The 23,997-nt window shown below is 42.2% G+C and overlaps 1 protein-coding gene and 1 pseudogene across 1 annotated transcript in view; both read left to right on the top strand.

The window, feature by feature from the left end:
- Nucleotides 1-4,067: 4,067 nt before the first annotated feature.
- The window catches only part of LOC128620552 (nucleoprotein TPR-like), a 28,049-nt gene continuing 8,119 nt past the window's right edge, over nucleotides 4,068-23,997 (top strand). Inside the window, exon 1 of the mRNA XM_053645691.1 lies at nucleotides 4,068-4,430. Coding sequence (XP_053501666.1) covers nucleotides 4,205-4,430 — 226 coding nt within the window. The 5' untranslated portion in view covers nucleotides 4,068-4,204. The remainder of the gene's footprint in view (nucleotides 4,431-23,997) is intronic.
- LOC128620560 (nuclear transcription factor Y subunit alpha-like) lies at nucleotides 20,021-22,967 on the top strand (annotated as a pseudogene).

Here is a 23,997-nt window from a genome sequence, read left to right as displayed (position 1 = left end):
GCTGACATCTTTAACATCTCCCTGAGCAGCACCGTCGTTCCAACATGCTTCTAGGCCACCACCATTGTCCCCATGCTGAAGAAGTCTTCAGTGTCCTGCCTCAACGTCTACCGTCCCATTCATCATGAAGTGCTTTGAGAGGCTTGTCATGAGGCACATCAACATCTTGCTGGCCCCCTCACTGGACCGAGAAATTGCACCGCATCGAATCGCATGACTCTGCAGCGGATAGTGAGGACTGCTGAGAAGATCATCAGGGTCTTTCTTCCCTCCATCATAGACATTTACACCACATGCTGCATCCGCAAAGCCTCCAGCATTGTGGATGACCCACACATCCCTCACACACACACTCTTCACCCTCCTGCCGTCTGGAAAAAGGTACCGAAGCATTCAAGCCCTCACAACCAGACTGTGTAACAGCTTCTTCCCCCAAACCATCAGACTCCTCAACACTCAGAGACTGGACTGACACACACACACACACACACACACACACACTGAACTAAACCCCATCCCACTCCCCTTGCAATTTGTGCACATGTCAGTACTGACTACCTGCATTTTTTTCTACTATTGTACTTATAAAATATCATATTTAATTTCTTGTCACTATTATACTCTTTACCTGGCTGCTACCGCAATAACTGCTATGTCCATATACAGTATAAGCTAATCTGCTGAATACTATAGTATGTTATGTATGTTATGTTTACATTTACAGCATTTGCTGCACTACCTGTTATATCCACATTAGAACTGTGTACTGGTCGGCGCTACACTGGTCACTTACTGTCCCTATTGTCCAAGTACTACGCTAAGATCTGCTGACAAATAATGAATTTTGACGTTGAAAATTGATTTTAAGAACATACAGGTTCGCACCAAACATACTGGCTGGAACAATTCGTCTAACTGTCATTTGAAATCCAGACAAATACGATGTCTTTTAAGGGGGCTGAATACTTTTGAAAGGCACTGTATATGTTCTGCAGAGATCAAAAATGTAATAAATAGAAACATTTGCATTTAGCCACACAGGCATTCAAAGGTCATCCTAGTGCTTTGGCAATATTGTCCACATACAGTACCAAGAGGACTAAGACATTCAACATGCAGCTAGTGTATTTTTACCATACAGTACTGGTTTAGTTCTGCTATTAGGCTGTTACAGTAGGAAGAGAACAGGAAAAGCCACAAGCAGGAAGTGGCTATGAATGTGCTACTAATGTGTTAGTGTGCCATTTAGCCTTTATAACTCTATGTTTGAGAATTGAATTTAAGAAAATGTGCATTTAACTATTTAAAAAATGCGTCAACCTATCTCAGCCAACAAGCTTTACAAGGTTTCTTTGCTGACACTGGCTGCATTTTTTAAAGAAGTGAATAAATAAAAAAATAAGAGAACTTGCTTTTCTACTACTAATTATCTTCAGGAAATCTGATGATGCAACATCCTGATGCATCCTCCACAGCTTATTTCTCACTTCAGCCTGTGTATTTCACTGCAGCAACACTGCATCTTTAAGACTAAATGTTTGTATCCAGAAAGCTTGCCATTTACATAGATGTCAGACTGTTTATAGAGGATTATGCACATCACACAATGTGATATAAACTCCACACATGTATAAATATAGCAGTCTATAAGATCCATGCCTTTGTAATGGTTTGAAACATTCCCAACTGATTCCAGAACAGATACCGTTTAAGCTTTAGGTCATTATAATATACGAATAATATTAAATATTAACTTTTGAACATTACAACCAAATTTCACGATTTGCTGATTAGTGGAACCTGTTACAGATTAACTAAAAATATGCAACATTTCAAGTCTTTCCAAACGGATGTGAGATTTCAGAGCCATGACTGTGTCGGGCACTGCAAACCCTAATGTTGTCTTTACTTAAACAATGAAGTAATCATGAATAAACATTACTTAAAATGTTTTGGACCCACCCATCAAAAAATTTAAGTTTGTTTAACTTATTTACCGACAAAATATATAAACTTGAGATTTCAACTCGAAATCATGAGTCATTATAATAGATCATTCTGGTCTTTCTTTGATGTGCCATGCAAGGAGTTCTGCCTGGCAACAAGAGAACTAATGCACTGATTGGTAGATAATTGCAAAAGGCAGTCTTTTTGGTCTTGTCTGTTTGCAATACCTGCGTTGTGAAGTTCAAGAGTTCATCATGATTAGGAGAGACGACTTATGTGATCATGTACAGTAGAAATTGTTTTGTAAAAAAGTTACATTTTTCTAAAAAGTATAATTACCCTTATGTATGGATACTTTTGGGACACCCTGTATTTCAGTACGCTTGAAATGAACACCAAGTTAATTGAACTTAATTATTGAAGCATACAGGTTCTCTGGTGGACTTGATTCCCGTTCAGTAAACTATAAAGTACACTATGGAACAGTCTTCCTATTAGTGTTCGGGACTCAGACACAGTCTCAGTGTTTAAGTCTAGGCTTAAAACGTATTTGTTTACTCAAGCCTACCCTGACTAGATTCTGTTCTACTACTTCGCAGTCATAATAATCTTTTTTCTCCCTCTCTCCTTTCGCCGAGCCCCACATGAATTTATGGAGATACTAGAGATCCAGATCCTTTCTGCCTCTGGATGGAGCTCAAATCTTCTCTAATTCCAGACTGCTGGGACTACGGCTGCTCCTAAGGCCATACAGACTTCATATAAATCCATAATGAACTTTTTCACACTATCTGTTGTTACCCAGATGAGGATGGGTTCCCTTCTGAGTCGGGTTCCTCTCAAGGTTTCTTCCTCTTAAAACATCTTAGGGAGTTTTTCCTTGCCACCGTCGCCACTCAGTGGCTTGCTCAGTTGGGATAAATTCGCACCTTTGATATCTGTATACCATGTTGATATTTCTGTAAAGCTGCTTTGAGACAATGTCTATTGTAAAAAGCGCTATACAAATAAAATTGAATTGAATTGAACTATATGAACGTCATGTTAAGTGAACTTAATTATTTTAGAAGAAGCAGAAGAAGCCTTGTCACATATACATTGTAGCACAGTAAAATAGTTTTCTTTGCACATCCCAGCTTGTTAGGGGCTAGTTAGTTGGGGTCAGAGCACAGGGTCAACCATGATACGGCACCCCTGGAGCAGAGAGGGTTAAGGCTGCCCATTAAAATACACTATAGGAACACCAAGTTAAGTGAATTTAAATATACAAGTTTTGGGAGACCCCATTACTCAATCAATTGAGTACCATCAACTTGTTAGGGTTTTCAGTGTGCTGCAGTTTAATTCCAGAAAAAAAGTAAGCATCAAAACCTGCGTTTTTCTGCCCAACATACTCTGACATTTTCAGAAGGTAAAAAACCCAAAAAACTTAAATCTAATTCCACAACGCAGAATGATTTAATGACTTAAAAAGAATGCAGTTTAACAAACATGGCTGCAAAACTGGCTGTAGGCTATAATGAAAGGTAGGCCTATCTTATATGCTGATTTTTCACCTTTTTAAAAAAAAAAAAAAAATTTATACACAATTCTAGAAATGCTAGAACTTTACTTACTACTGAGACAATATTTAAGATCAAGAAAAGTTTTACCATGCCAATGGTTTTCCCACGCATTTTTGAACTTGGACCCTTCATGTAGTCTTGTGTGTGTATATGTGTGTGAGTGTGTATGTGTGTGTGTGTCTGTGTGTGTGTGCATGTAACTGAGCCATCCACTTGGCAGTGGAAAAATGGCAGTGTTTTAATCAATAACTCCTAAAAAAAACACATTTATCAGAAGTGAAAATATTTAAAAGATAACATGATGTCAGAGACACTTTGGCTTCACGTTTAACCTCACTGATAAGACGTCCAGCCATTAATGCAGTCATTGACAGAAAAGCATACCAGAATGCACAACACATCAAACCTAGAGACTAGCTAGACCACATTGGATTCCACTCCTGTCAGCCAACAGGAATCTGACACTACACCAGAACTGGTCATTTTGAAGATTGCAAAAAAATTGCTATTTTCTTTCTAAACTGTAACTCTCCAGTTATGGTGTAGATCAGGGGTGGGCAATCTTATCCGGAAAGGGCCAGTGTGGGTGCAGGTTTTCATTCCAACCAAGCAGAAGCCACACCTGAGTCTATCGAAAGCCAAGATCAACTGATTAAACAGTTGGAATCAGGTGTGGCTCCTGCTTGGTTGGAATGAAAACCTCCACCCACACCGGCCCTTTCTGGATAAGACTGCCCACCCCTGGTGTAGATGATGGGAACCTGATGTGCTCTTCTGCTCTTGTTGCCCATCCACCTCAAAGTTTGACTTTCCTTCATGAGAAAGTCTTCAGGACAGAGGGCTTTGTGGTTTCACTGTATTATGAAAAGCCGTACTTTTTTCTTCTTAGCTTTCAAGAGAGCGGAAAACAAGACGCAGGTGAGGAAACAACTGTTATTATAGCTGTTACAGTATAAGTGATCAATTTGTTCTTTGGACACACCACAACCTTCAACAGCACCCTGTTGTTATATTTTTCTGTTGCTCTTCTCAGTGTGTCATCAGTTTTTAGACTGAAAAACATCTACTTTCACTGTTACTCCATGTGCAATCACTTGTGCAAAAAACAAGTTCTCTTCGGGAGAAGCCAGAACAGTTCAACATAACAATTCAATGTCTTTGCATCAGTTACAAAAGTTACAGTTAACACAGATAAAACCATATACACTTTTTTTTTGCACCCTTTATGGTGCATGTGCATAGTTGCACCATAAAAAAAAGAAACAAAAAAGAAAACAGGAAATATTTAAACAGGAAATGTGAATTATGCTCTGAATTAGTGAAGCTGAACTGGGATATTTCATTTAATATTGCTTCCCTGAGTTAGATAAGGCTTGTGTAGTCTATCAGAATGAGTGTTGCACTTTTTTGCACTTTACACAGTTGTGTCTGCAGAGCACCTGATTTGTGTTGTGTACTTTTGACCCTGAAGCCATATTTCATTCTAGTTGCATTCCATTCGGGTTTCACCAGTGCTCAGAGGAAAAACAGTACCTCTGGTTTCCTGATCTATGTCTGTGTCTATTTGGAGCCCTGGCAGACATGAAAGGAATAGAAACAAGAAGTTGACTCATCTGCACATCTGCACACAAGAAGATTATAAATGACCAAATCATTTTTTTTTGCAAGTCTCAAGTCTTCTTGTACAAATCCCAAGTCAAGTTTCCACTCCTTAGCTTTAAGTTTCAAGTCCTAAAAGTCTTAATGTGCTCTTAATCAAATTTAAAACTAGAGTAATTATTAGCATATCATGTAGGCTTTTTAAAATTGGTTGTTCATCAGGGGGGTGGGGGGTAATGTGTGTGTGCCTGTAACTGAGCCATACACTTTGCAATATAAAATAAAAAATGGCAGAAAATGCCAATGTTTTAATCAATAACTCCTAAAAAATGTATTTATCATAACTGAAAATATTGAAAAGATAACATTGTCAGCTTACAGTGGGGGAAATAAGCATTGAATGTGTCAACACTTCTTTCAGTAAATATATTTCCAATGAGGTTATTCACATTCAATTGTCACCAGCCATCAGCATTATCTCAAGATGTCTGGAAATATAAAGAATTCACAACATTAATGTCCGTAAATAAAGTTATGTGTAATAAAGTGGAATGACACATCAAAGTGTTGAGCACGCTAAGACAATTCAGTTCTCCAAGGCATGGTAAGGCAAGGAACCAGCTGAAATCTGTAAGTAATTACACCCCCTATCTCAGAAAATTAATATTAGCAGGGTTAGTAAATTGATGGTCTATAAAAAGGCTTTTCATTACCAAGGTTTCACACAAGAAACATCTAATGATGGGTAAAAGCAAAGAGCTCTCCCAAGACCTTCGCAGCCCTATTGTTGCAAAACATATTGATGGAATCGGATACAGACTTATTTCTGAACTTCTGAATCCTCCAGTAAGCACCACTGGGGCCATTATCCGCAAATGGAAGCAACATCACTCCGTCATCAACCGGCCACGCACAGGAACTCCTTGCAAGATTTCTGACCAGGGAGTCAGAAGAATAGTCAGAAGAGTAGCCCAAGAGCCAAGGACCACTCGGAAAGAGCTCCAGAAACACTTGGACGCAGCAGGTGCCATCGTCACAGAGAAAACAATAGGAAATGCACTCCACTGCTCACGCTCACCACGCAAGACTCCATTAATATAGAAAAGGCATGTCGAAGCTCGTTTAAAGTTTGCAACAACTCATTTAGACAAGCCTAGGAAATACTGGGAGAGTGTAGTCTGGTCAAACGAGAGCAAAATTTAACTTTTTGGCTGTCATACTACACACCATGTTTGGAGAAGAAATGGCACTGCATGTCACCCTAAAAACACTATACCAACAGTGAAGTTTGGAGGTGGAAGCATCATGGTGTGGGGCTGTTTTTCATCACATGGTACTGGCAGACTTCATATAATTGAAGGACGATGAATGGAGACTTTACCGGGAGATTCTTGAGAAGAATCTGCTGCCATCCACCAGGATGATGAAGAAGAGACGTGGGTGGACCTTCCAGCAGGACAACGATCCAAAGCATACAGCAAAGGAAACTCTCAGCTGGTTTCAGAGAAAAAAAATCAATCACCTGACTCGAATCCAACTGAACAAGATTTAAAGACAATATGTTTAAAAGAATGGGCCAAAATCACACCTGAATACTGTGACCATTAATTTCTTCATACAGGAAGTGTCTTGAAGCTGTCATTACAAACAAAGGCTTCTCCACTAAGTATTAAATACATTTCAGTTAGCGTCTTCAATACTTTTTTCCTGTCATTCCATTTTATTGCACATAACTTTATTTATGGACTTTAATGTTGTGAATTCTTTATATGTGTGGATTTCTTGAGTTAATACTGATATCTGGTGAAAATTTCATGTGAATAGCTTCATTGGAAATATATTTACTGAAAAACATTGTTGACATGTCCAATACTTATTTCCCCCACTGTACAAGTTGACGATGTTGATGAAATTTATTAAATTAATTTGGTCTCTCTAAGGGGAGCAAAACATGGTAATCATTGATCGTTAATCGCCTAATATTTTAAATTTTGCCACTGAGAAAATTCATGAAATCACCGCTGCTATATAATGATTGTATGCATGTTTCTGTGCTGGTCTTGTTCCTAGTTAATTTTGCTAATGACTTAGAATCTAGGATTGTTGTTGTTGCATGGTGGCTTAGTGGTTAGCATGTTCACTTCACACCGCCAGGGTCGGGGTTCGATTCCCACGGCCCTGTGTCTGTGGAGTTTGTGTGTTCTCTGGGTACTCTGGTTTCCTCCCCCAGTCCAAAGACATGTATGGTAGTCTGATCGGTGTGTCCATAGTGTATGAATGGGTGTGTGATTGTGTGTGAATGGACTAGCACTCAGACTGTACCCTGCCTTGTGCCTGATGCTCCCTGGGATAGGCTCCAGGTTTCCTGTGACCCTGAGTAAGCGGTTATGGATGGATTATTTTTGTTATCTTCAATTAAGGTGGGGAGATAGACTGATCTAGCAGTACTAAGAGATTTTCTATAGTTCAGGATAGCTCCTTCTGCTGTTTGAAATACTACCTAATAATTCTAATTATTTTTTTTTTAAGTGGAGCTACCTTATCTAACGTGTAGAGGAATGTTGATTTGAAGCATTCAGTCACCTGATCAAGTTCTTTGGGATCAGATGGTGATTCAATTATAGTTGATATCTCTGGGAGGTTATTGATAAAATGCAATTTAATTTCTGCGATCGTGAAATCCTGGAAGGACTGATCATGTTAGTCACTTTGTAGCTAGATAACTAGCTGTGTTGGCTGCTGAACACGCCCCTTATCTCAGCGCCACTTGTTGCATTTCCTCCTGGAACTGGATGTTGTACTTTAATTGGACAATGTGCACTTAGTATACATCATTTTAGTTTCTCCTCCAAAGACATTTTAGGGTAAATAAGGATGATAGAGATGTTCATGTTCAACTATATTTCACATGCTCCATTTTTCAATCATTGCTCCTTTTTCAATCACTGCTTTAAAAAAAAAAAAAAAAAACAGACCAAATGCGCACAAAATCAAGGGGTGTTTCATTCTTTGTACAGTCTGGGCTAGACAGAAATCAGCTCCAGGCATGCTTTTTCACACCATTCTGTTAACAACACAATGTAGCTGTGTGTAACACTGACAATAAAGTGTCTGTTACTGCATTTACATGACCTTGACACTGAGAATACATGACTACATACCCATGACCTTCCTCTGCTCAGCAAGTTCCCTTTTTCTCATATTCTAATTAGTTTAATTTCAGGTTTTTTCGAGAACATGTGGAAGGGCTATTAATATTTAACAATTCTGCACACTGACTTAGTGTTTTGCACCAATAGGATTTGCAAACAATAAGGTATTTATGAAACTGTCTTATGTCTATTACCCTTTACTGGTATAATATGCTCTCTTCCCTAAAGAGCCAAATATGGTGTTTGTTTCAAGGGCAAGTTTATCTTCTCAGCACTCCTAAGGCATAAACGAAACTTACACTGGAGATATCACTTTCTGATGTGCCCAGTTCTCTCCCCACCTCTTTTTGAAAGTGCAGTGTGTTGAAAACTGTCGTGGAAATTAGACTACACTCGCAGGCTCGTCCTCTGAAGGTAAAATAAGGTTTATTACAGAAAGATGGTTAATGCAGGATAGAATAATGAGAGCGCTCTGAAACCCTTGTACTAAACCACTACTATATATATGAAACACAGCATGACATTATTCTGTGTACCAATAAAAAGCAGTTCGAGGCAGTTCAAACAGGCTTTGTTTTAGGATCTTGGAAGATTTTTAGATGAACGTTGAACAGAAGAACATGTTTGTGTCTCTGTAAGCAGATAAACATTCTGTACTGATCTCAGTGACATGACATGGTGTTATCCTCTGACGAGAATGAAATAGAACAAGAACAAAACTATTACAATAGTTCTGGGGCAGTGCTTTTGGACTGGTAAACCAAAACAGTGGTGCCTATTTTAAAAATCAGAGGGGGTGTTCTGAAATGAATCATACTCCTCAGCCTCCCAGCAAAAGTCTATGACAGAGTTTTGGAGAGAAGACTACATCCAAGAGATTTCAGAAGGAACAATGTGGGTTCCTCCCAGTGGTGGAACAGCAGACCAGCTCTTTACACTTTTACAGATTTGTACAGAGACGTATGGTAATCCAGTCTACATGTGTTTTGTGGATTTGGAGAAGTCCTTTGATCATTTATTGTAGGAAGTTCTGCAGGAGTATGTGGTATATTGGCCGCTAATTTGTGCAAGCCATAGCGGATTGAGTGCAGTGAGTCTAGCATTCATATTCTTGGCATTAAATGAAAACCATCAAATCTGGTTGTTGGGCATCGTCGAGGGTGTGTCTTGTCTCCAATACTGTTTGTGATTTTCATGGACAGGCTATCAAGGTGCAGCCAAGGTTGAGGATATTCTCAGTATGGGGAACTATGGGTAACATTCTTTCTATTTGCAGATGATGTTCTCTTGGCACCATCTGAAGTGAAGCTCCAACAGCCACTGCTGGGAGGGGAGAAACATTACCCCTGGTGGAGGAGTTTAAGTATCTTTATATCTTAGTCATGAGGGATGGAAAAAGAAAGAGTGAGATTGAATAACGGATCTGTTCTGCAGCAGCTGCTGTAATGTTTTGTGGTAGTGAAGAGGGAGCTCATTTTGCAGATGAAGCTCTCTGTTTACTGCTCAATCCTCCCTATCCTCACCTATGGTCATGAGGTGTTGGTAGTGACTGAAAGGTCATAAGTCCAGTGCCCTCCACTAATATTGGCACCCTTGGTAAATATGAGCAAAGAAGGCTGTGAAAAATTGTCTTTATTGTTTAAACTTTTGATCTTTTGTTAAAAATAAATAAATAAATAAATCACAAAAATACTCTGCACTCATGGATATCAAACAACTACAAACACAACACAGGTTTATAAAAAAATTGTTAAAGGTAGGTGTTGAAAAATTATTGGCACCCCTATGAATTAATGAGAAAATGTATTTGAAGTATATTCCCATTGATATTTTAAAATTTTTAGGACACCTGGGTGACTAGGAACAGGAAATTGTTCAATCATGACTTCCTGTTTAGCACCCACAAATCATATTGATAAATATGAGGTAACACATAGGCCAAATTCACTTTGTCATTCATAACAATGGGTAAGACAAAGGAATATAGCTGTGATGTGCAGCAAAACGTTGTTGAGCTTCACAAAATGGGAAGTGGCTATAAGAAAATAGCACAAGCATGGAAAATGCCCATTTCCACCAGCAGAGTAATAATTAAGAAGTTCCAGTCAACTGGATAAATAATTATAAATTATGAATAAACCTGGAATTGGACGTGTGTCTATATTGTCTCAATATACTGTGAACAGGATGGTTCGAGTGGCCAAAAAAATCTCCAAGGAAGTGTGAAGGAAATTATTAATTTCTTTCTTTGTAATAGCTCTGTTCACTCTGCTCATGTTCATTAGTGAATAATGCCGCTTGCAGTCATGTCATGGAGATGAGTACAGAAAATTCTTTCCTCTTTCATTGACAAACATATTATTGTCTTCAGTAAAGTCTGCACATCTGCTAAGACGTTAAAACCACCAAACTGGCTCAGCCCTCCTAGAACTCCCTTTTCAAAATGTCCAGCTCTCTTTATCTTAAAACTTATATAGGGCATGTCTGAGAGGAGTGCTTCTTTTATCCTGTATTCATCTCTCTCTGTAATAAAACTTCTACACCTGAGAGGACGAGTCTACTGCTGTTTGTCTAAATTTCTACCATAGAACACCGCTGGAGAATAGCAGAAGTTAGTTGCGTCTTGGGGTCAGAAGTTTCCAAAACTACAATCCGAAGTCTCCTACATCACAAGTTGTTTGGAAGGGGTTCAAGAAAAACTCCTCTATTCTCATTCAAAAACAAACTCAAGCATCTTCAGTTTGCCAGACACTACTGAAACTTCAAATGGGATCGGGTTCTGTGGGGAGATGAAACCAAAATAGAGCTTTTTGGCAATAAACAACACAGATGGTTTTGGCACACACAGAGAGGTAGCCATATGGAAAATTACCTCATGCCCACGGTTAAATATGGTGTTGGCTCTTTAATGTTTTAGCAGCCGCAGGGAGACGTGGAATTCACCGGTGTGAGAAGTCTGTGACGACGGACACTGTCCAGTTAATGTAGCGTAAACAATCTGAAAGGGGTAATCCAGAGAATCGTGGTCAAGAAAAGAAACCGTGAACCAGGGAAATCCAATATGAAAACAAAATGCTTGGTAGAACGACAGCGTTGAAGATACTTTGCGTTTACTTGGCGCCGAGCTCTCGTTAACGAGGTCTTACATAACCTTGGGCGAAGCACAGGTGTTCGCAATCAGTACTCTGGCGAACTTGAGCGCAGGTGCGGCTGGGAAGTGTAGTTCTCGTCGGTGCTACAGCCGCGAGTTCGCCGTGGCGTAACAGAGCCCCCCCCCAAAGGGCTCACTGCGGGAGCTGAACTCCTCCGAGGTCTTCCTCTCCTCCGGGCCCCGGTCGCTCTGGGTGAGCAGCATGAAAGTCCTTGCGCAAGTGTGCGTCCAGATGGTCCCGGGATGGGATCCAGCACTGCTCCTCTGGGCCGTAATCCTCCCAGTCTACCAGATACTCGCGTCCTCCTCTCCTACGTCTGGAGTCCAAGATCTCGTGTTCGCGGTAGGCTGGGCGGCCCTCAATCTTTAGTGGTTCCGGTGGAGAGTCCTCCGGAACCGCTGTGGCCAAGGGGCCCGGTGTCACCGGCTTGAGGAGAGAGACATGGAACGATGGGGGGATGCGGCTGTGCTTGGGTAGGTCCAGGCGGTATGTGACCTCGTCAATCTGCTTCAGGATCCGGAATGGGCCAATATACATGGGTCTCAGTTTCCTACTCGGGAGTGGCCACACCCTGTCCCCGGGTTGATAGTTGGGGTGACTCCTGCAAAGCCTGTCCACCTTTTGTTTGGCGATGCGGGAGGCCTGCACCAACTGTTGCTGGGCGCGTTCCCAGACCTGTTCACTCTGGGGGAACCACTCATCTACTACTGTTGAGTCAGTGGGGGAGGCGTTCCAGGGAAACAAGGGCGGCTGATAACTCAAGACACACTGGAAATTGGTGAGCTGGGTGTCGGAATGTTGTAGGGAGTTTTGTGCATATTCCGCCCACGGGAGGAAGTGACTCCAGTCCTCCGGTTTGGTTCGGAGGAATCGTATGACTTCTTGATTCACCCGTTCTGCCTGTCCGTTGGCCTGGGGGTGATAACCGGACGTGAGGTTAATGATGACTCCCATCTTCACCATAAAACTGGCCCCCTGTCGCTCACGATCTCCTCCGGGATGCCACAGTAGTGGAAAACATGTTGGAACAGTAATTTGGCTGTGGCAAAGGCCGATGGAAGCGCCAGCTTTGGAAAACCGATCCACGACCACCAGTATCACCGTGTTACCTCGAGACTCTGACAGATCTGTGATGAAGTCCAGAGCCAGATGCAACCATGGGCGTACGGGTATGGGAAGCGGTACCAACTTTCCAGCTGGTAGGGCCCGCGGTACCTTCGACTGAGCCCAGGTGGAACATGAGGACACGACGGTACTCGTAGTGCCCTGAGGTGGTGCTAAAGGCCGTCTTCCACTCGTCTCCCTCCCTAATACGGATCAGGTTGTAAGCACTGCGCAAGTCTAATTTCATGAGAATGGTCACGGACCTTAGCTGTTCCAGGGCTGCGGGTACTAGAGGCAGGGGATAACAGTACTTCACTGTCACCTGGTTGAGACCCCGATAATCGATGCATGGTGGAAGACCCCCTCCCTTCTTTTCTACAAAAAAGAACCCAGCGGACGCAGGAGACGTGGACGGCCGAATATACCCCTGTTGGAGAGCCTCCTGAATGTATTCCTCCATGGCCCGATGTTCAGCTTGGGAAAGTGGGTACACTCTGCCCCACGGTGGGAGGAGGTCTATGGCACAGTTGTAGACAGTATGGGGACCACTTGGTAACCTGCTTGTCCGCCCATGATAACTGAGGGTTGTGGTGTTCGAGCCAGGGCAGGCTGAGGATGATGGGGTGCCTGGTGGAAACGGTGACGTACAGGACGAGGGTCTCGTGGTGAAGGGCACTAATTTATAGGCTGATCAGAGCTGTTCAGTGTGATATAACCCTGCTCCCTATTGGGGACCCGTCGATTGATTGAACCTCCTGAGGTTGGAGTAGGGGCCGTATTTGGAGGCCAACAGTCTGCACCATTCTCTCATCTACGAAGTTCTCGGCCGCTCCAGAGTCGATGAGTGCTGCAAGGACAACAGACTGGCCTGATTATCTGATCACCACAGGCAAGACAAAGACATGAGAGTTAAAAAACTGGACTGGACTCACCCAGGGATGACGAGGTTGAATGGCTATGCTCCCCTCGGTTGACCGTGGCCTCCTATGTGGACACTGACAGACGGCGTGGATGTTCTCGCCACAGTAGAAGCACCGCAACTGTCTACGTCATCTCCCTCTCTCCTCCTCGTGGATTCGGGTGCGGCCGAGCTGCATGGGTTCCTCTGGCAGAGCTGGCTCTGGTGGAAGGGTGCTCCAGTGTGTGGGACGGTTCGTACGGCATAAACGATCCAGCCGTACTGCCAGGTCGATGAGGTCATCGAGGGTCAGCTGTTTGCCCCGGCACGCCAGCTCCCGAACCAGCTCGGGACTGAGCCCCTGAAGTAACGCGGTTTTCAACTCCGGCTCATTCCATCTGCTTCTTGCAGCGATGGTGCGGAACTCTAGTGCGTAATCTACCACGTCACATGAGCCCTGTGTGATCGCCAGGAGCTCCCAGCCGGTCTCCCAGCCATCAGGGAAATGGTCAAAGGCGCGCCAGAATGTGGCCCAGAAACTGCTAAACGTACTTCATTTTAGCAGGGAAACACAAATTCAACCATTTAATAAGACTAAGGGCTTTTATTAAACATTAACAAACACACAATATGAACATTAATAACACTTTTAAAAACAAAACAACAAGTAAATATATTTTCAGTATATTTAAAGAAGAAAAAAAAACCCACACACCACACCCCGCTACCAACACATGCACACATTAAACCACTTAAAAACAGCAAGGACTTTTATAAACAATTCAAAATAAACTATAATATGTTGTACAGGTTGTTCCTGTTACGAAGCGTAGACGGAGACAAGCGCGGGCGAGCGGAGGAATGACGAGAGGAAGAATCCAAAGCGAGAATTGAGTCGGGCCAGGACAGGTAAGCTGTGTATCAGGGACGTAGGCAAAAGCGTAGTGAGAGACGAGCGTGAAGTCGAGCACTAGGGAAAACACTTCTAATGATATCGGCTTAGTAAACAAACAGAGACGAGGCTGCTGAGCGGTTACTTCGCAAGCGGCTCATGCTAGGGAGGCCCTCATATAACCTTAGGTGTTTGCAGGTGTTCGTAATTAGAACTCTCCAGGGCGCCCACTATGCAGGAGGGAGGCATAACGTAACTCTCTTGCTCCGTCGGCCGCTCAGGGGTATAAATGCGAGACAGGGCGTCGGCCTTTCTATTCTATGAATCAGGTCGGTAAGAGGGTGAACTGGAACCTGGAGAAGAATAAGGACCAGCGGGCTTGGCGAGGAGTGAGCCTTTTGGCGGTTCGTAGATATTCCAGATTCTTATGGTCCGTGAAGATAACAAATGGGTGTACTGCCCCCTCCAACCAGTGTCTCCACTCTTCTAGGGCCAGCTTGATGGCCAGAAGTTCACGGTTCCCCACATCATAGTTGCGCTCTGCTGGCGACAACTTCCGGGAAAAAAAGGCCACGGGGTGTAACTTGGGACTCTTGCCAAACCTTTGCGATAGAATTGCTCCCACTCCCACCTCTGACGCGTCGACCTCCACGACAAACGGCCTGGAAGGATCCGGGTGTCTGAGAATGGGAGCTGTGGTGAAAGCCCGCTTAAGTCTCTCCAGAGCCTCCTGGGCAACTGGAGTCCACAGCAGTCACCTGGGCTTACCTCTCAGGAGCGACGTCAGGGGTTGCGTTACTTTACTGAAGGTTCTAATGAATCTTCGGTAAAAATTTGCAAAGCCAAGGAAACGCTGCAACTCCCTGACGGTTCGCGGAGTGGGCCACTCCACGACCGCCCGAATCTTACACTGGCCCATGGTGACTCCCCTTGGGCTAATGATATACCCCAGGAAAGAGATTGTGTGCTGGTGGAATTCGCACTTCTCGGCCTTTACGTACAGCTGGTACTGCAGGAGGCGTTGCAGTACGTGCCGGACATGCTGGACATGTTCCTCCAGGGAGGTCGAATAAATCAGGATGTCGTCGATGTAGGCGATGACGTACCTTCCTAGCATGTCCCTCAGAGCGTCGTTGATCAGGTTCTGGAACACGGAGGTGGCGTTAGTGAGCCCATACGGCATGACCAGGTACTCATAATGTCCAGAGGTGGTGCTGAAGGCCGTTTCCCACTCTTCCCCCTCCCTAATACGAATCAAGTTATAAGCGCTGCAGAGGTCCAGCTTAGTGAAGAGGGTGGCGGACCGGAACTGTTCCAAGGCTGAGGGGACAAGAGGCAGCGGATATCGGTACTTAACGGTCACTTGGTTGAGGGCCTGATAATCAATGCATGGTCGGAGGCCCCCTCCTTTCTTCTCCACAAAGAAGTCGGTCGGATGTACCCCTGCCGGAGAGCCTCCTGAATGTACTCCTCCATGGCCTGCTGCTCCGCTTGGGAGAGCGGGTAAACGCGGCCCCGAGGTAGGCTGGCCCCGGGGAGGAGGTCAATGGCACAGTCGTAGGGCCTGTGAGGTGGGAGACAACTGGCCCTCTCCTTGCTGAACACTTCATGGAGGTCGTGGTACTCGGGGGGAATTTTAACTGAGGTAGGCGACAGGGGACTCTCCACAGTCGTGGTGGCCAAAGAGACCGTGGGGCCCCTCAAACAATTCTACAAGCAATACGGGGACCATTGGGTGAGTTGCTTGTCAGTCCAGGAGATTTGGGGGTTGTGCAGTTCCAGCCAGGGGAGTCCGAGTATAACGAGATGTCTGGTGGAGACCGTGAGGTAAAGGACCAGAGTTTCGTGGTGAAGGGCGCTAACTTGAAGGCAGACAGGGTGTGTGCTCCTCCGCCACGTCCCTGGGTGGCACTACACTTTGTGAGCTGCCGCGCCGAGTTCGCCGTGTCGTTACAGTTCCACTCAGTTTGATCACCGTTATAATTTCTAAATCTAAATTTTATCACACTATTGCATCTCTGTGTCTGATTTATATTGGGCAAAATTCCAGCTCTAATGACCTAACTAATGGAACTTAACGGTTATTTTAAACTTCTAATCAAAGTTTGCGCTTCTAAATCAATGACAGCATTAACTTTATTAATTGTGGAAAGACCATGGTATAAGTGGGGTAATCCATGGCTAGGTGTGCATTAAACGATTTGAACGAGGGGTTCTTTGCCTCCACATAATGCATTAAAATTGTTTAATACACACCTAACCGTGGATTACTCCTTACATATCATCTGAGAGAGACAGCTAATTTTGTATGTAAACAGATATACTTACTAATCACGACCTCTCCGAGTTGGAGAGCGGCCAGTGAAGTCTTTCCATTGACTCCCCTCCAACTGAGGTTCTTTGCCTTGCCAGGGAGTTAGCAATCACCCTATTCAAGATGCGCCAGGTGCAGTCGAGCACATCCGCCCCATCAATAAGCGCCAACCAGTTTACCTGAAACCGAATATTTTTAAAACAATAGAATATAAAATATAAAACTTAATAATTAAAAAGCATGCATTGCCTCGTTAACTGTGTGAATGCTTCTCACTTTTGTGAGATACTGTATGTACGTACGTATATATATATATATATATATATATATGGTGAAGAGGATGCTTTAGTTACAAAAGGTTGAGAACCTCTGTAATGATACAATTCAAAATTGATCAATAATGTACATTAAATGCCAATTATAAAATGCTTTATTAAAAACTAACCTGAATCAGTTTTTTTGTCATTAGTTGTGGATGACAATGTTGGTAGAGAAGACAAATCTAACAAAAAATCTGAGATAAACTTATAGAATTTACTGTACTGCAGAAAAGAAACATGATAAATAGGCTTTATTTTAATTCTAGTTGCTAAGTGTGATATCACTGTGTGTATATATATATATATATATATATATATATATATATATATATATATATATATATATATATATATATATATATATATAAATTAGTGACATAAATTGTTAGGAGCACTGGTTGTGCCGTGATGAGGATTTTGGGTAACTGGTACTTTCAGCTACAGGAAAGAATTCTCAGGTTATAACTGATATGAATAATATAAATCAATTAATGGACATTCTTAGAGTAAAACTGTACAAATTTCATGCCAGCAATATACAGTACAGAATATAACAACTTGAATGCATTAACTGATACACTCATGTATCTTTCAGCAAGAACTGTTTCAAAGGGGTGGGTTTGGTGTTTTAAACTGTTTCCCTTTTCTTGTGCTCCAGGTGTTGTTGTGTATGAATGAGTCAGGCGCTCAGAGTGCAGAGAAGGGAGTCCATTTATACCTTTCATCATAATCACATAAATGAAGCGATTAATAAAGGGTTTCTCTTTTTTATGCCAAGTAAGCACAGAGATAAATAGAAACAAAACTTAAGGGTTTACAAACGTGCTAGCGAAATAAGTAACTTGTATGTGGTTACTGTCGAAAAAAACTGTGAAATGTAAGTGGGGAAAAACAAACAACAAAACAGATAAGCAAAACATGCCAAGTTGGGACTGTTTACAAGGTATGGATGCTTGGTAAGGCGTGGCTCTTGCCTATTTCGGGAGCTTTTACGCTTTTAAATGTTTTGTTATTGTTTTTTTGCTTGCAGAGGTGCATTATGGGAACATTCCAAAGTTACACTTCATGCTAAACGGCTCTTTTAGGTGAACTGGCATATAGGAGGCATTTGGAGTCTTTTATTTTTATTATTTTTATTTGTCTTTTCTTTTCTTTTCAGGCATGTAGACAGTATGATAAATGTAAGTGTGAAGCTGCATTAGCTGCCGTTGCTAGCTTGGGCTAGTCTTCTCAATGAACACTTCCTTCCCCATTTACAGAGTGACGCCTAAACAACATGTCCGTGCAAACTTTAAATAGTGTAATAATAATATATAATTTAATACATATATATACTATTGTTTAATATACAATAAACAATAATATATCATTTGTGTGTATTGTTATTTCTCTATATAAAACCACACACACCTACATATCTACATTTACCCATCAAGATGTGAAGAATAAAGAATGTTCATAAAGAGTGGTCTAACGCATTGAAATGTTATAAACTACCTCCTAATGGGCCACCATGCATCTCCATTCAGCCTGTGTCCTGTCAGCAACATGTAGCCTAATGTCACTAATAATTATTCAAATGTTAATGCTTTTAATAATTTTTTTCCCTACTTCGTCATTTGGCATGTCCTATAGCGCCACCTATGGGAGAATGTTTTTTGCAGCTCGGTGACCCTCTTCCCATCTTTACTTTCGAAAGTCTCTGCCCATCTAAGATCTTTTTATACCAAATCATGTTACTGCCAATTAAACTCCAGCTGTTTCTTTTTAGTAACACTTACTTTTCCAGCCTTTTGTTGCCCCTGTCCCAACTTTTTTGAGACATTTCCATTGCAAAAATGCCAAACATCAGGCATTCCATTTGTGTCTAGAAATAATTTAATGGTATGTGCTGATTTAGATGGGGTGGTAGTTTTGACAGAACTGCGGTCTAAAGATGAGGACATCACACAGTTAACTCCCAGAAAACAATTTGACATAGAATAGTCGGCGAAAAGTCGCAAATATTACCGTCGGTATGACATATAATCAAGCCGCTTTCAAACCGTAAAACAGGGACACGTTTATATGCATTTTAATCGTTGAAACCAAGCCTCTAAATGTAACGGCACTAAGCGGATATTATACGCCGAATCCAAGCAGGTATTATACCGCAAAACAAAGCCTGTAAATGTAAGGGCTCCTAGTGCCTACCAACCTGTGTAATGAATGACTTCAAATCTACGTAAATATACGTATATTTACGTAGATTTGAAGTCATTCATTACACAGGGAAATCTGCTTGGAGCCCTTACATTTACAGGCTATGTTGCAGGGGGACAAACACTACATGAGGATAACTGCAACATATACATGAAATTCCAGTTTTTGATTCCAGCATTGCAAGATTTAATCAAATTTTGTAATAATTCATATACAAATATATGCTCAATGATACACATGCATATAGTATTTTGTAACTGGCTGTATATACCTCATAATGTGGTGTAAATACACTACACAAATATAACACAAAGTTACACACATTACAATGCTATTTTTTTCTAATCAGATATATGTAATCCTTTTTGTACCTATAATTTATTGAAAAGTACACAAGTCCTCATTTTCCAACATTATGTGGCAAAATACAATTAAAGCATAGAACATATCACATGCTTTAAAAAAAAAATCCGTAATTAAACAATGTTTCAATAATGTGGATGTTAGATTCTGGTCTATGGAATTCCCATGACAATTCTATGAATGACAGACAACAATGATAGTTTAACAAACTCCGTGAAAAATGACTGAAAAATGACATTCAATATTGTAACACACAAAACAGCCAGATATACCCATGTACTGCTAATCAAAGAAAACAATTCTTATTAATCAAAATATTGAGATAAAGTCTGCAAATTTGCTAAGAAATTCAGAATATGGCCGTTGGGGTCTGTAAATAATAATTAGAGGAATTGACTTATTTTTTTGTGGCTACATAAGTTATACTGGTATAAAGAATTTCAAAAGAATTCAATTTGTGACTACGTTTTCGTGTGACGCCTCGATTTTGACTATGGATGAGACCATCACCTCCTTCTCTACCAGTTGAACTAGGCTGATGTACATAACTCGATCTAGGAGGACTGGCTTCATTTAATGCTATGTACCCGTTTGGTTTAATCCAAGTTTCCGTTAAACACATTAAATTACGATTTTTGCCGCGCTGTGTTCCTGTGCGCGAGAGTGTTGTGATTGGGCTCAGCACGCCGCTGTTGGAGACAATCAGCAGTGATAATAGCGGGAGCACGTGTAGTGTTGAGCCTTGTTTCTGAATAGACTCTGAGCATGGAGCAGTTCGCCGAGACGATGAGCGGCGGAGAGCAGAACGTGGTGCAGGCGTCCGGTGGAGCGGTGCAGCTGCAGGCCGACGGCCAGGTGGATGCGGGTGCGGGCCAGCAGGTTCAGACTCTCCAGGTTGAAGGGCAGCCTTTAATGGTGCAGGTCAGCGGGGGTCAGCTTATAACCCCTTCCGGGCAGCCCATAATGGTACAGGCCATGCCGGGAGGACAGGCGCAGACGATCATGCAGCTACCGGTGACGGGCTCGCAGGGTCTTCAGCAGATCCAGCTCGTGCAGCCGGGACAGGTCAAATGCTGCACGTACAAACAGCACAGGGACAAACTCAGCAGATCATCATCCAGCAGCTGCAAACTGCAGTGGCCGCAGGACAGAACCAGCCTCAGCAGATCACAGTGCAGGGTCAGCAGGCTCAGACGGCAGAGGGTCAATTCAATTCAATTCAATTCAATTCAATTCAATTTTATTTGTATAGCGCTTTTTACAATAGACATTGTCTCAAAGCAGCTTTACAGAAATATCAACATGGTATACAGATATTAAAGGTGTGAATTTATCCCAACTGAGCAAGCCACTGAGTGGCGACGGTGGCAAGGAAAAACTCCCTAAGATGTTTTAAGAGGAAGAAACCTTGAGAGGAACCCGACTCAGAAGGGAACCCATCCTCATCTGGATAACAACAGATAGTGTGAAAAAGTTCATTATGGATTTATATGGAGTCTGTATGGCCTTAGGAGCAGCCGTAGTCTCAGCAGTCTGGAATTAGAAAAGATTTAAGCTCCATCCAGAGGCAGAAAGGATCTGGATCTCTAGTATCTCCATAAATTCGTGTGGGGCTCGGCAAAAGGAGAGAGGGAGAAAAAAGATTATTATGACTGTGAAGTAGTAGAACAGAATCTAGTCAGGGCAGGCTTGAGTAAACAAATACGTTTTAAGCCTAGACTTAAACACTGAGACTGTGTCTGAGTCCCGAACACTAATTGGAAGACTGTTCCATAACTGTGGGGCTCTGTAAGCGAAGGGTCTTCCCCCTGCTGTAGCCTTCACTATTCGAGGTACCGTCAAATAGCCTGCATCTTTTGATCTAAGTAGGCGTGGCAGATCATATAAAACCAAAAGGTCGCTTAGATATTTTGGCGCGAGACCGTTCAGTGCTTTATAGGTTAATAAAAGTATTTTATAGTTAATGCGAGATTTTACTGGGAGCCAATGCAGTACTGATAATATTGGTGTGATATGGTCGTATCTCCTAGTTCTAGTTAGGACTCTAGCAGCTGCATTCTGGACTAAATGGAGCTTATTTATATTCCTACTGGAACATCCAGACAGTACGGCATTACAGTAATCTAGTCTAGAGGTGACGAATGCATGAACTAGTATTTCCGCATCATGTAGTGACAATATGTTTCTTATCTTAGAAATATTTCTGAGATGAAAGAAAGCTATCCTAGTAATATTATCTACATGAGCATCAAATGATAGGCTGGAGTCAATAATCACTCCAAGGTCTTTAACTGCTGCACATGATGAAACAGAAAGACCATCCAGAGCAACCATGTGATCAGAAAGATTACTTCTAGCTACACGTGGGCCTAATAAAAGTATTTCTGTTTAATCAGAATTAAGTAAAAGGAAGTTAGTTAACATCCAACGTCTAATGTCCTTTACACAATCCTCAACTTTACTAAGCTTCTGTCTGTCCTCTGGCTTCTCTGAAACATACAACGGTGTATCATCAGCATAACAGTGGAAGCTAATTCCATGTTTACGAATAATTTGTCCTAGGGTTAGCATATATAAAGTAAAGAGCAGTGGGCCTAAAACAGAACCCTGTGGAACTCCAAAAGTAACCTCAGTACGCATGGAGAAATCACCATTTACATCTACGAACTGATAACGATCGGTCAGATAAGACCTGAGCCAGGAGAGGACTGTTCCCTTAATACCAACAACATTTTCTAATCTATCAAGATTAGTCAGACCATCCTGTACCTGCCGGTCAACGCCGATGGAACCATCCTCCAGCAGGGCGTGATCACTATTCCGGCTGCCAGTTTAACAGGAGGTCAGATCATCCAGGCGGGTTCAAACGCGAGCGGCACCGGGGGTCAGGGCACCGTGACTGTCGCCGTTCCCGTCACAGGAAACATGGTCAATGCTGGAGGAATGGTCATGATGGTCCAAGGCGGCGGCTCTGTCCCGACCATGCAGCGGATCCCTCTCCCCGGTGCAGAGATGCTGGAGGAGGGGCCGCTCTACGTCAACCCCAAGCAGTACCACCGCATCCTGAAGAGACGCCAGGCCCGCGCCAAGCTGGAGGCCGAGGGCAAGATCCCCAGAAGGAGGATGAAATACCTGCACGAGTCTCGTCATCGGCACACCATGGCGCGGAAGCGTGGTGATGGCGGGCGCTTCTTTTCAGGGAAGGAGAAGGACGAGCTGGACGTGCAGGTAATCGTTAAACCCCGTGTGGGGATAGTGACAGCCCGGACCAGTTTACTGAAGGATGAGGAAACTAAACTGTAGACTTTTTTTCAAATTAATTGGTTCCAGCCACTGGACAGGAGGAAGTCGGAGGATTTTTGCGACGAGGGTTTTCTTTTTGGACGCCTCTTTATGTGTTTCTTCTTCGGCAGACTACTTCACGGTTTGTAGTTTGACAGTTTGTTTTCTAGCAAGTCTGATTTTTGAGAAATTTTCATTCCTATAAGACTTAAGGATTGTAATGGTTATGGTGTAAGGTTTCATTTTAATGCAAATATTAGTAATAACATGAGATCACAGAGCTTAAAGGATTAGTTCAACCTAACGTGTGATTACAACAAATACAAATTTCTAAATGTTTCCCTGTACTGAGAAAAGAACTCAAAGTTCAGCATAAAGGTGTAAAGATTAAATAAAAATAAAGAATGTAGTTCTGGTTGCATTACGTGTTCCTGTATCCATGTGGCATGAGACTCTCAGAACTGACTCTGATCGTTTTCTAATTCTTCCTTCTCATAAAGGACTGAATAATTCCTGACTAAACTTTTATTGACGCACCAGCAACTGCCCTTAGACCCATTTATCAGTGAGTTTGGCATAAACAAGCTTTCTGTTACTTTCTCGGTGCAGGGGTGGGGGGATTCAGTGAAAAACCCTGAATTATTTTGTTAAATGCAAACTGTTATAGGGACAGAGACAAAAAATATATAATATAAGCTTGTGAGGACCTTAGACTTGGGATTGACACACAGTGCCATTTTTATACATGTATTTCTTTTTTATATATAAGAATTCAGCCTGAGTAATTAAAGCAGTATTGCAAAGCAATAACAGTTCATTAAGCTAAAGTTCAAGGAGTGTGTTCATGTTTGTACAGGCTAGACAACAAGCTAAATGGATATGCTGTGCCACAATAGCATTTGCATTGCTTCTAGCTCTTTCCCTGTTACTTACTTGGATGAAGGTACTTTCATACCTGCACTGTGGGTTTTTATTGATGACACACTAAACTCGTTTTATTGTAAAATAAGCAAGATAAGCAATATTGTAAAATAAGCAATAAGAGTCTCTAAGCAGTTGTGCACTAGCAAAAAATAAATAAATAAAATTTTTTGTATGATTTTGTAGTAAGTAATACTACAAAACGAATGCGAACAAGGCGAAACGAATGATAACGGAGTTTGAGAACGTATGTTTTTACTACACAAAGGTATAATTACTTTTCATA

This window comes from Ictalurus furcatus, chromosome 2, assembly GCF_023375685.1.
Source record: "Ictalurus furcatus strain D&B chromosome 2, Billie_1.0, whole genome shotgun sequence".
In the NCBI taxonomy this organism is placed as follows: Eukaryota; Metazoa; Chordata; class Actinopteri; order Siluriformes; family Ictaluridae; genus Ictalurus; species Ictalurus furcatus.
Note: the sequence above shows the minus strand (reverse complement) of the source record. Positions and strands in the feature narration are given on the sequence as shown.